At 40.5% G+C, this 12,773-nt stretch overlaps 2 protein-coding genes across 3 annotated transcripts; one reads left to right on the plus strand and one right to left on the minus strand.

Annotated features, from left to right (window-relative positions):
• Positions 1–1,180: 1,180 nt before the first annotated feature.
• Positions 1,181–9,192, plus strand: tmbim1a (transmembrane BAX inhibitor motif containing 1a). The gene is made up of 12 exons (XM_046051844.1): positions 1,181–1,451; positions 4,586–4,939; positions 5,380–5,447; positions 5,560–5,624; positions 5,712–5,765; positions 5,896–5,946; positions 6,030–6,069; positions 6,613–6,650; positions 6,745–6,832; positions 6,931–7,026; positions 7,113–7,166; positions 7,273–9,192. Exons 2-12 carry the CDS (start codon positions 4,591–4,593, stop codon positions 7,420–7,422), a joined length of 1,053 nt encoding a protein of 350 aa, XP_045907800.1. The 5' UTR covers positions 1,181–1,451; positions 4,586–4,590; the 3' UTR covers positions 7,423–9,192.
• Positions 9,155–12,760, minus strand: si:ch73-71c20.5 (DUF4748 domain-containing protein). 2 transcript variants are annotated; one of them, XR_006825406.1, is made up of 4 exons: positions 12,646–12,760; positions 12,213–12,465; positions 9,445–9,721; positions 9,155–9,353 (listed from the first exon to the last, which is right to left on the minus strand). XR_006825406.1 is itself a non-coding variant. In XM_046051845.1 (3 exons), the coding sequence occupies exons 1-3, from the start codon at positions 12,686–12,688 to the stop codon at positions 9,565–9,567; spliced, it is 453 nt and encodes a 150-aa protein (XP_045907801.1). In that variant the 5' UTR covers positions 12,689–12,760; the 3' UTR covers positions 9,155–9,564. The 2 variants fall into 2 exon arrangements, 1 of the variants encoding a protein (XP_045907801.1); XM_046051845.1 differs by having other exon boundaries at positions 9,155–9,721.
• Positions 12,761–12,773: the final 13 nt, after the last annotated feature.

Genomic DNA, 12,773 nt, shown 5'->3' on the forward strand with positions numbered 1-12,773 from the left:
TTTGAGCATTGTGTCATTTAAGGGACACTGAACACAAAATACAAATGGTTTGTTTGTATTGGTGGTTGAATGGTGTCAAAAGTATTAAAATCTTCTGTAAAAGCAGCAATAAGAAAATGTAAAACTAGAAAAACTGCATTTCCTGCAGAAATACGTGTGAATGCTGAAATGTAGTAGTATTATTAAAGACTGTATAATTAGGTAGGTACATTTATTGTAACAATATAACAGGTTATAATGAAATTGAGCAGTAATTATTAGCTTTAAAAACTGTAGTTTAAGTAGTAAATACTGTTGCTGTAGTAGTGGTGGTAATAATGCTGCATTCCATTTATACTGGAAGTCAGAATTTCCGAGAGAAATTTCAACTGGAATACCCCCTTAGTTGGATTTGCGACTTGGACAGTCGGGAGTCACCAACCCCGACCTCTGGTGCGTCCCAATCCAATTTCCAAATCCAAGATGGCTGCTTCCAGCGTCAGAGTGAAGCCAACATACTGTTATCCCACTTCAGTCTCAGTAAATCAGTCGGATCCACAGTACTGGCCGACTTATGTTGCTATGGTGTTTGTATGTGGAAATGAGTTTGAATCAGAATTCACACTAAATACTCTGTTCAGGTAAAATGACTCTTAGTCACACCCTTTTATTCTTTGCAGTATCATAAATGTATTCACAATTTAAATAAAAGCTAAAATAAAGTCATATGTAAAATTCACACATTTAATTTCAACATTAAAGTGTGCTTGTCCAGTTTACTATCATAGTCTTGTGCTTTTCTAGTTTTGAATGTAAAATCTTTAAAAATACTACAAGATAAGAGTTTAATTAGATTTAATTGGGAACTGTATATATATATATATTAATAAAGTTTGTGTATACACATGTAGGCTATATATTCCATGTCTATATACTGTTTGCATGATACAATGATAAAACTTTGTTCATTCATTAATTAGTCGCTGCCATCATATTAATGCAAGAGAATACATTTAAACTCAAAATGGAGGGGAAACATGCATCCCCAAAACGACAATTATTAATTGTACTAAAGTACATTTCTTGAGTTAAAGTAGGCTACTTATTATGTAGTTGTAATGCACCTTTATTCAGTAACATGAGAAGTGCTTGCTGAACATGAGTCAGCTTGTTGCCGCGGTTGAACACCCGCAGGACGTGTGTGTGTGAGAGAGATTCCTCCGGACTCCACCCTGCTGCTCCTCACTTTTCCAGGAAATGTCGTTTACATCTGTCCACTGCAGCTCAACACGACAGACCTGAAAACAGTCCTACCAAACCGCGTTCACCAAACATCTACAGCACTTGGGAGTGTTTTGATAAGCAGTGAGGGCGTGGCTGGCAGCGGAGAGCCCTGCAGTTTTCTCGTTTTATCGCTGGGAATTTAAACGACCAGGTCGCGTTTTTTGTGTTTTTACGTTAGCTCTTACTTGGTAAGTAACTTATTTTAAGATATTGCCATGTTTTAAAGCAGCCCAGTGTCTCTGAAGTGTATTAGAAATACGTTTTGTTCTGAATTTAATCTGTAATCTAACGATGTGGTCCCGTCAAGTTACTTTTTATATCCTGGCGGCTGTGTGAGCGTTATTCATAGCAGTGTAGCGTGTTTGTCCTGCAGACTAACAGCACTCACCTGAAAAGGCTTTTTGTGAGCTGAGGTTTGCTGCTCGGGGAAACAGGGCGGAAGAGGGTGCAGGCTGTGTACTCTGGACAAGTTAGCCTCGTGTTTTAAAACAGCTCAGCCATCTCAGTTTTCAAGTCAAGTAAACTTTGAAGATTTAAGTTTCACTGTGCTTTAGTGCAGTGACACCAGCATGCATAGTACCAGGGCCCTAGACCTCAAACTCAAGGGGACGTAGCCATTACTGAAGCTGATTTCTGTTAACTAATTAATTACACATGTTTCCCTCTTTTTAGTTCATTCATCCTAGTGTTAAGTCAAACACTGCTGAAATACCTGAACTCAGTAAGAAACTGTATAACAGTTGTTGGGGTGGTGATGAAGGCTGAACATTATGTTTCACTTCACAAAAGAAATACAACAACCACAAGGCCTTCCCCAGGGTTATTAATGTTTTCTTTAAACCCTCCTCTTGACTTATTAAAATTACATTAATAAAAGCCTGATTCAGAGCCATTACTGTTTTGAAAGTTGTGTTTTTGACTTATAGGAATTTATCCAGCCCAGTTTCCCAGATTCCAAGGTGACTTATTCAAATGTCTAGTTTTATCCAACTAACAGTCCAAAACGGAAAGAAATAATATACTTTCTCACTTTTCTTCCACCATCTCCATTTACTCACAGTCGCTAATGACAACTTGCAGAGCCTTTTTTTGCTGTGTATGGTCAGAATATCAGAAACACTTCACAAAAACCAGGATGTTTTGACATTTGTTTTAATTTGAAGATCAGTTTAAAGTAGCCTGTTAGCCTGGCATTGCAACATGAGCTGGCAGATTTGCCTGTTTCCAACACTAACAGACAGCAGTAAACAGCGCTGAATTACATGATTTGGAAAGAAGAAGTGTAAAACAATGTCATCATGACAAAAGCCAAAAAGAGGAAGATTGTATTAGTATATAATCAACAACAGCCTCAGAAATTACCAAGTCAAATCAAAACCTTTGACAGTGTCTTTCATTATAAGCTTTGTCAAACCAGTTCTTATTTTATTCTTTTTTTACCCACACGACAGGCTTAACAAAACAAGTTGCATTTCTCAGGCACAGGGCCGTTCTGTCAATGATGCGAAAAGAGATATCTGAGGATTGTAGTTTGTGTGAGGCTACATGGAGGTAAACAGACTCATTGCAGTGTTGTCAGAGGGTGCATACTTTACAACGCTGACTCAGAAACACATGTAGACTTGGTGGTGGTGGTGACAAAATATAATAATCAGACGTGGAACTTTAACATCAGCCACCAGTTGGAACCTTTTTTTTTCACGGCAACTCGTGTGCCAACCTTTCTGCCAATTAGTTAAGTTTCCTAGAGTAGAGTTACACCCTCCTATTCAAACACTCCTTTTTTTCCATTTAGTGTTTTGTTGCTTGGGATGTGATGTAATGGCAGCATGAGGTGGAGCCAGCACTTGAATTCCTTTACTGTGCATATTCCCCTGAAAGCCCCAGTGAAAATGGAGCTCAGAGGACAGTTGGCATTTTCCAAATAACCTACTTAGAAACACATGTCAGTTTTCTTTAATATGGTGGACTAGTTTCAAGTGTAATATCGTAAAGGAGTAAATAGACAACAACATCTGGAGTGTAAATCCATTTCATTGGAGAATTGTGTTTGAAATCTTAAGGCCTCGTGTTATAAAAGTTGTTTTAGTTTAGTTGGTAATGCACTTAAAGTATCCTGCAAAAGTACCACAACTCTTTAAATTGGCTACTCATCGCAAGAAGTTGGAATACGTGACAACATGTGGTTTATTATTACAAATTTCCCTCAGAGATACATGTGGTTATTCCTGAGCCTGTGGTGGTTTTGGGAAACCACATTGCTAAGCAGAACCATACGTTCACTTTAACCTGAAACCCCAAAGGTATTCTGTAAATCAAGTATGATTATTACCCAGCGAAATCTAAGTGTGATGCGCCCACACAGATTCACACACTAACAGCAGCTCAAAACACAGGCCTAAAGCCCGTATGTGCTTTTTCTTAGACACTGAAGACAGAATTGCTCGTTGTTTATGTGTATACATGTTTGCGATGGCTAGATAGGTTTGGTCAAAATGACAATATATACAGAAATAGCCACTGTATCCTTTTAGTATCTGTGGTTCTATTACTCACTGTGATGTTGGAAATCAATGAACAAAACTGCCTTGTATTGTATTCATATCTCCCATCGCTTAGGAAGGAATCTCCCATCGATTAGATCAAAGCCCAAACTGATACTGGATTTTTGTGGCCAATACCAATATTGATATATGAGAGTTTCAAAAAAACTCTGATAGATACATCAGCTTATCATTTTTTCCACATAAGCACACATACGAACCAAAAGCATAGATAAGGATCCTATAAAATTTGTAATTACAGTTTTGACCAACATGTACAGAACAAGAAATTTGTCTGGATTCATGTTTCTGGCTACCCGGCAAATCCAGTATAGGTGCACAACTCTGCTCACCAGCTAGTCGGTAACTCTGACTGTCTGCTTCATGGTGCTGGACAGGTAGCATACGTCAAGAGTTTTTCACTGCTACCTGCTGTGGCTAAAAACAGTGGTTAGAGCGGTCAGACTGAACCAAAACAGTGAAGTTGTAAAACAAAGAGCTGAAAGGCGTTATTATGCTCAGAGAAAGTGAGGGAAACTGTAAAGTTGGGGATTATTCTCCATGGGTTCGTCACGGCTACTCCTTTCACAATCATTTAATCGATTCTATTGAGTAGAGACCTATATATCAGTGAAAAGATAAAATCGGTGGATAATATTGGTCATGGATTTTTCCTTGTTTGTTCCCTACTCTTCACTCTCTCTGTTGTCAGCTTTTGTACATAAAAATAAATATGATACATATGTGAACGGTATTGTTTCCAACTTCCCTCCTCACAGGTGAAATGTCCAGGTCAGACTACCCTCCAGGGTACGACGACTCCCGGGGCCCGCTGTATGTACCTCAGGGTGGGAATTACCCACCACCCCCTTCGTATGGCTTTCCTGCCTTTGGTGGTCTACAGCCAGGCCAGCCCTCTGCTCCCTACCCCGCTGGGCCAAATGCCCCTCTGTACCCAGGCCAGCCAGGGGGCTATCCGCCTGGTCCTTACCCAAGCCAGCCACGGGGCTATCCGCCTGGTCCTTACCCAGGACAGCCTCACCCCGCTGGGCCTCCAGGAGCTGGCTACCCGAGTCCCCCTCCCATGCCCCCTGTCATCCCACCTACCATACCAGCAGATGTCCTGAACTCAGGTAAGATGATGACTGCCTAGCATAATGTGGCTATTCTAATGGGGTTAGCCTTTTTAAAACAAAGTAAAATATGTGAAGACAGTACTGTGCCACTAACGACTAAAGGTGGGAGGGATGATGATACCTTGTCTGGACATTTTAAAAAATGGCACTGGCTTGTTGGACCAATTGAGCCTGGCCAAATGCTGCTGCTATGATTAAAGGTAAAAAAAGTTACATATGTTTATTAACTTTCTTGCCTAGAGTTAGATGAGAAGATAGATGCCTTTCACAGTAAAATACAAAGCTTTCTGGTTAACAGACAGACATGATAGCGCCATCAATCTTCTCATTTAACTTCTCTTGGCAAGAAAGTTAGAAAATGTATTTTCTAAAATGTCGACCCATCAGATTTCTTCATCAGCTCTTTGTGGTCATATTTCTGTTCTTCTAAAACACAGGTGATGGCTTTGCGGCGAGCGACAGCAATTGGGACAGTCTGAGCATTCGGCATGCCTTCATCAGAAAGGTGAAACACACTTGTCACACACACCATAGTGGATTAGCCCCAGTTTGTGTGCGTTGTATGATATCATTACGTCTGAGTCACCTTGTACCTCTTGTCTGCATGTGTTTTTCAGGTGTATTTGATTTTGGCGTCTCAGCTGCTTGTCACCACAGCCATTGTGGCTGTGTTCACATTTGTGTGAGTATACGGAGTGTGTGTTTTGTGTACCTGTTAGTATTTCTATCTGTGTGCATCATGTTGTAACCGTGCCTCTGCTTCTCACAGCCAACCTGTGAGGTATTTCGTGCAACGAAACCAGGCTATCTACTGGGCATCATAGTAAGTCTCACTCTGTGGAGAACATCACTACCTTTTTAAAGTCATGTGCTTTTATAGGAATCAAAATGACAGTGTGACATTGTGACAGTGTGATTATTAAGATACTGATCTCTGCGTTTTGTTGTTTTAGTGCTGTGTATTTCATCACCCACCTTGTGCTGGTCTGCTGTAAGGGCCCCCGGTGAGTGTGATCGCTCAGCTTCACAAGGTTACAAAGAATATTTGTACAAAGAAAATTTATAAAACCACGTCATGTCTTTGTAGGAGGAAGTTTCCATGGAACGTGATTCTGCTGTCCATCTTTGTAAGTCTAATGACTTGTGAACCAGGAAATTGAGACACATTACTGACTGAATTTCCTGGACTTGTATCAAGATTATTCTTGCTGAAGCTTTCTCTAGGTTTGAATTTGATACTAGGACTAAACAGTGAGTCACCACACTTGATTCAGGCTGTATTTGCATAATGCATATGTTGTTTCCATGGCTGTGTTTTATCAGCTCTGTGTGCAGAATGGTGACCAGTTTTGTCCATCAGTGGAGGCAGAGTGTTATTATTCAGCCTTGTGGAGGTCATTTCTAGATGTTAAATTCGCCCTGAAAGCTAGCTCCAGGGAAATTATTTTCCGCCTGTTTTAACAATTTGAATCCTCATGATATTAGTTAGTTTTAGTTTTCATCACATTATTATGTTATTAGCACTAGAATATATGTTAATACATTGCTGTAATATAGCATGTAATAGTATTTAATTATGGGGCCCATACCTTTTGTCATGTCCTTTTTACAGTTTATACAGTAATCAGAACTGTTTAGGTCAAGTTACAAGATGTATTTTTTCTTTACAGACGCTGGCTTTGTCTTACATGACTGGATCCATTTCCAGGTAAAAACAAAAAGTGTGTTCAATCTATGTAGTTGAATATAAAAATCCAGTCCGTTTCCCTCACAATTAATTGTGTGTTTACTTTTGTTTTTAGCTACTATGACACAAAAGCAGTGTTTCTCGCTGTGGCTATCACTGCCGTCGTCTGCATCGCCGTCACTGTGTTCTGCTTCCAGACAAAGGTGAGGGGGGGGCGGGGGGTGCTTATCAGATTCAAATGGCCATAGTGTGTTTGTGCGGTCACACGTTTACATGGCTGTTTTGTGGTATCTCTTTGTAGGTGGACTTCACAAAGTGCCAGGGCCTCTTCTGTGTCCTGGGGATCGTAATGTTTGTAACTGGCATCATTACAGTCATTGTGTTGTCCTTCAAATATGTGAGTTAAGTCTGATGTGAACAAAACACCTGCCGACACATCTTTTCCATGTTTTTAATCATTCTAATGACTGTTTGTTGTTGCAGATTCCGTGGCTTCACATGCTCTATGCAGCTTTAGGAGCCATAGTCTTCACTCTGGTGAGTATTTTACTTAAACAAATGTCACTTTTTATACTTTACAGCTGCACTTGTGGTATTACTTTATGCATTACTGTCTTCTAAATGTGTTTTGTATGTCTTATAGTTCCTAGCGTACCACACACAGCTGCTAATAGGGAACAGGAAGCACTCCATCAGTCCGGAGGAGTATGTGTTCGCCGCACTCTCCATCTACGTCGACATCATCCAGATCTTCCTTTTCCTGCTGCAAATTATCGGCGCCTCGACCAAATAAGAAGTCACACGACCAGCTTGGGTCAACAGGGTGCAGACAGGTGCCCCACAGCAGAACCGCTGCGTGTTTTTATAAAACATTTGCTTTGTTTTCATTTAGAACCAATACATTTATAAAATCAGGATGCATTCCAGGGAAGGGCTGAATCTGAGATTTCCTCATAGTATAGGTTAATCCTATGCACACAAAATGCACTTTTTTTCTGATATCAATATTTGTCTACATCTGCACTAAGTAACTTACAAGTGGTTATAAAAAGAATATTAATTCTACAATATAAATGCTCCAAATATCTATAGACACTGGAATGCCAGCTGCAACATTTAGTCACCCTAGCTCGACTTAAGTTACGGCATATAGTGTCTGAGCGATGTACTGCTATAAATGAACTGGGTCTTATCTGCACAAATGTGCAGAAAATTAGCAAACATTTTTGTTCTAATGTTCAAACTCTTAATTTGCCATCACAGAAGCCCACCTCTCTGGTAGGCATTGAAGTACAGTAGGGATGGGCAGTTCCACAGAATATGGTTTCCATATAATGGATGTTTCATAATATATCAAGTGAATGAATCTTTAATAGGCTCCTTCTAAACAGATTTTAATTACCTCAATCATTTTTCAGACATTAGGCATTAATTTAATATTTGCTGGTAATTGCTTAAAAAAAAGTTCCACATCTTGAGAAATAGGCTAATTGCTTTGTTACCAAATGTTAGATGAAAGTATTGCTACCACTCTTTTGTACTGTCAGCTGCCCTTAGCTAAGACTGGTAACGGGAAGCCCGCTAGCCTGGCTTTTTCCAAAGAGAACAAAATCTGCTTATCAGTGCCTCTAAAGCTCACTGATTATACATCTTGTTTGCTTGATCCATTTTTTAAAAAGTGTACAAACATAAGGTTGTGCTTTTATGGATGTTATGTCGGACGTTTGTTGTCTTTTCACAGCGCAAAGCCAACTGCTTCCCTGTTTCCAGTCTTTATGCTAAGCCGCTTCATAATTACAGTACAGACATGAGTGGTATCAATCATGTCATGTAACTCTCAGCAAGAAAGTTATTCCATGTTTTTCTCTAAATAGTGAACTCTTACTTTAATTTTAAGCAAATCAGAAGGTAAAACAGGGTTTAATGGTAAATAACTAAGGTTTGTGTGAACTCTCCGAACTATCGAGGTGATCGCTGCAGTGTTTGTGCCTGAAACACGATGTAACATTTGGTATTGATTGTAATGACATTAGTATGGATACTCAAAACTACATTAAGTATTGATACTTTGGTGATTGAGCTGCCCACCCCTGAAGTCTAGCTCAGTACACCTCGTGACCTCAGATCTGCTCTCATGGCTTCATATTAGCAAGCCTTTGCTGATGCTCTTCCATACATACCTTGTTATATTGTAACTATATATATTGTACATCACTATAGTGCCTTCACAATGACTGTTTCTGAGATTAAATTTTTTGACTTTAAGAAGCTTTTATAGTATAGTTGATGTATTCTTGTGTTACAGTCAGATATTAAGTGACAGCAGGGTGGATATTTCCTGATAAAGGTGTACAGTCCTAAAGCTCAGGAGATGATCAACCCCACCCAGCTGGTCCTCCACACATGTTCATATTCATTCTAAGTTTAGACCCAAGTTCCATGTAACCCTTGACTTTAAACAACTAAGGCAAACATTTTGAAAGTGCAGTGCACCTGTAAATATACATATCAATGAGGAAAACCTGCCTGCCTTTTCATATCAAATAAACATTTGTATTTGTGAGTTTTGATGTGGTTCACATGCAGATGTACCAGTGATGATTCTTGTTTACATATTAAATATACATTTATTTCCTCGATCATATTTACAGAACATCAGCATCATGGCTAATGATCAATCTCCAGAACAGTATGACCCATATTTGTGAGCAAGAAAAAACAAATCTGCAACACAAAAAAAACAAAGGCCTGATTAGATGCTCAACGACATTCTCACATTTCCAGCATCTGCCTATAGAAAAAAATAGTTACCCACTTTTGAATGTCTGTTCTTAGGCTCATGAGGTTGATGTCTCTTCTGTAATCAGTCTTTGGTAGTGACGTTCAGAACATGGAGCTAATCGCAGCAGCCACACATGAACATTATTGGTCCAGTTTAATCCTCTGCAGGACTGCGGTACCGACTCCCTTCATATTTGCCCTCGTTTGACTTCTTCATCCTCTGTCGAACCTTCAGCTGCTTCAGTCGGTTCTTGTCCACTTCTCTCTTGGCCAGGAGGAAGCCGATGATTCCTGTGGGCAGGCCAATCATCCTGGAGGCGAGAGATGATTAACAGTTACGTTAATCTGTGGGGAACATATACAGTACAATATCCGTAATTGATGGTGAGTGTAGAAAAACTGTCAACGTACTGTATGGTGGGAGCAAACTGGGTAGGAATACAAAGTGTTTGACTCGTGGTTGGAAAGCCATTTCTAACAGATTTCAATCTACTTTGTTCATGTTTCCTCCTGTGATTAAGTCATCCACCTTGACTAAGAATCACCTTTAATTGTTAGGTGTGTTTAGTGTACACATGAGGAATGTGTTTACATTTGTACATTTACATTACTCTCGCTGTATATAAACAAAAACATGCACAAACAGTCTAGTCTTTTAAACCACTCAAAGCGCTTTTACACTACATCTGCATTCACATACTTTCATACACTGGTGGAGCTACTTGGGGTTCAGTATCTTTCCCAAGGACACTTCGACATGCAGCCTGGAGGAGCCGGGGATTGAACTGCTGACCTTCCGATCTACCTCCTGAGCCACAGTCACCCATAAACACACCATAAACACATACAACATCTGTAGACAGCAAGACAATAGTGTACTGAAATAGTGCTAAGGATACTGGAATAAATATTTTATGCCATAATTATGCAATATTATCTACATGAGGTTGGTGGATGTGATATATATAGTATGTACAATATGAACACCTACTCAATTGCTATTAAGTACTAAATATACAGCATAGCAGCAGCAGGGAAGGGAACTTCCACACAGTGCCTTTTTAGCTATGTCTATATGACTTCTGGTCCAAGAATATAAACACCTGCATTGTTTTTCTGCCATGCTGTTACATATTTGTCATCACATTTCTGCATAAAAGCTGTCACTGCAGATAACAGCACTCCATAAATAATCAAAATGTTGTGACATTAATAATTTAGTAGATCCGACACACAGACTGGCCAGGACATCAACCAGCAGAAACCCACTATGATTTACATTTATTCATTTGGCAGACGCTTTTATCCATCGCGACTCACATTTGAGGAACAACATACAAGCATCAATAGAACAATAATACAGCAAGTCACAATAAATACTAGTAAGAGCAGCAATAAATACTAGTAAGAGCTAAAAGCACGTATGGCATCAATGCGGTAAATACCTAGGGAAAGAAGTAAGAGTTAAGAGTGAAATCAATACAGAATTGTAAAAGGATAGAAGAAGAAGAGCACAGGAAGTGCCTGTTAGAGGTTAGAGGTGTTATAAGAGAAAGTGTTCTCGGAAGAGATGAGTTTTCAAGAGCTTCTTGAAGTTACAGAGGGACGCCCGTCCTCTGATGGTGTGTGGTAGCTCGTTCCACCATCATGGTGTCACAGATGAGAATAGCCGGGACTGGGATTGCTTTGTGTGAAGGGATGGCAGAGCCAGGCGGCGTTCATTGGAGGAGCGTAGCGGCCGAGAAGGAATGTAAGCTTGTATTATGGAGTTTAGGTAGATGGGTGCAGACCCAGTAGTCACACTTTATGCCAGCATTAGTGACTTGAATTTGATTCGGGAGTCAATGGAGGACACTGAGTAATGGAGTGACATGAGTCCTTTTGGGCTGATCAAGAACCAGACGCGCTGTTGCGTTCTGTACCATTTGCAGGGGGTTCACTGCACAAGCTGGAAAACCCACTAGGAGAGCTTTGCAATAGCTTTAGGACCAGGCCGATTCAAGAACCTGGGGGAGCTTCACAAGGAGTGAACTGGAGTCAGAGCATCACAAGCCACCCAGCACAGACGTGTGTGTGTGTGTGTTTGTGTGAAGCCACTCCTGAACCAGAGAAGCACTTTACCTGGGTGATGGCAAAAAAGAACTGGACCATTGCTCAGTAGTCTAAAATCCTCTTTTCAAATGAAAGTAAATTGTGCTTTTCATTTGGAAATCAAGGTCCCACAGTCTGCAGGAGAGCGGAAAAGGCACAGAATCCAAGTTGCTTGAAGTCCAGTGTGGAGTTTCCACAGTCAGTGAGGATTTGGGGTGCCATGTCTTCTGCTGGTGTTGGTCCACTGTTTTTTTTTGTTTTTTAAATCAAGCCCAGAGTCAATGCAGCGTCTACCAGGAGATTCTACCTGCTGACAGGCTTTATGGAGATGCTGATTTCCTTCTCTAGCAGGACTTGGCACCTGCTCACAGGGCCAAAACGACTACGAACTGGTTCGCTGCCCATGGTACTGTGCTTGGTTGTCCAGCCAACTCACCTGAAATGAACTTTTTTTTTTTTTTTTTTCCTGAAACTTTTCAGAAACATTTCTGTACTTTTCATTCTTTATTCTAATATTTTGAATTTCCATGAGCGGTAACCTGTAATTATCAAGATTAAAACAAAAAAAGGGCCTGAAATATTTCACTTATATGTAACGTAATGAATCTAGCTTCACTTTTTGCCTTAAATAAAAAAAATAAAAACTTTCCCACGATATTCAAATTTTCTGAGATGCATCTACCTGTACAAGAATAAGGAGAAGACACTCACCAGGCATAGCCAATTGACATCATGGGGTTCTTCGCCTTTCTCTTGGGGATGTATTCAGGACCCTCGGATTCGTCCTCTTCCTGTCCTGCTCTTCTGTCATCTTTGCTGTGTGTCTGGCTGCTTCTCTGCGGCTCTACTCTGGAGCTGCACAGGGCGGCTGCAGGGGAGACATGTAGAGGCCGACACCGAGCAGCATGAAGCCGTAAACACTGACACACTGTCGGGGTTTGGCTCATCTGCATGAGGAGCACACCTGAGTGGGAAAAAGGTCTTTATTTTATGGCTTCTGCGGCGAATGAGTAACTTATATCGTGTAGAAAACCAACAAGGGGAAGTCCCCTGTGTTGAACAAACTTGGGACACAAGGCTCTGCCACAGCGTTTGTACAGTGTAACCTTTTAGCAGGACGTGTAATCTTATGTTTTTATGTTACCTTTCAGTGCTGTCCTCAATGCTGTCACGCAGGGTGCCGCCATGTTTGTTCAATAACCGCAGTCGGGCATGCGCAGTGGCATCATTTGACTGCTGCCACCTAGTGGACAACATCGATGCAGCGCTTCT

The sequence above is a fragment of the Micropterus dolomieu genome, linkage group LG06 (genome assembly GCF_021292245.1).
Source record: "Micropterus dolomieu isolate WLL.071019.BEF.003 ecotype Adirondacks linkage group LG06, ASM2129224v1, whole genome shotgun sequence".
NCBI classification, from domain to species: Eukaryota; Metazoa; Chordata; class Actinopteri; order Centrarchiformes; family Centrarchidae; genus Micropterus; species Micropterus dolomieu.

Excerpts from the sequence above, each read along its gene's own strand:
- tmbim1a (XM_046051844.1), top strand. The coding sequence starts at position 4,591 with ATGTCCAGGTCAGACTACCCTCCAGGGTACGACGACTCCCGGGGCCCG. Across the intron at positions 5,766-5,895 it reads GCTATCTACTGGGCATCATA|TGCTGTGTATTTCATCACCC; the intron begins GTAAGTCTCACT and ends TTGTTGTTTTAG. Across the intron at positions 7,027-7,112 it reads TTGTGTTGTCCTTCAAATAT|ATTCCGTGGCTTCACATGCT; the intron begins GTGAGTTAAGTC and ends TTGTTGTTGCAG.
- si:ch73-71c20.5 (XM_046051845.1), bottom strand. The coding sequence starts at position 12,688 with ATGGCGGCACCCTGCGTGACAGCATTGAGGACAGCACTGAAAG. Across the intron at positions 12,466-12,645 it reads ATTGAGGACAGCACTGAAAG|GTGTGCTCCTCATGCAGATG; the intron begins GTAACATAAAAA and ends TTTCCCACTCAG. Across the intron at positions 9,722-12,212 it reads ATGTCAATTGGCTATGCCTG|GATGATTGGCCTGCCCACAG; the intron begins GTGAGTGTCTTC and ends TCTCGCCTCCAG.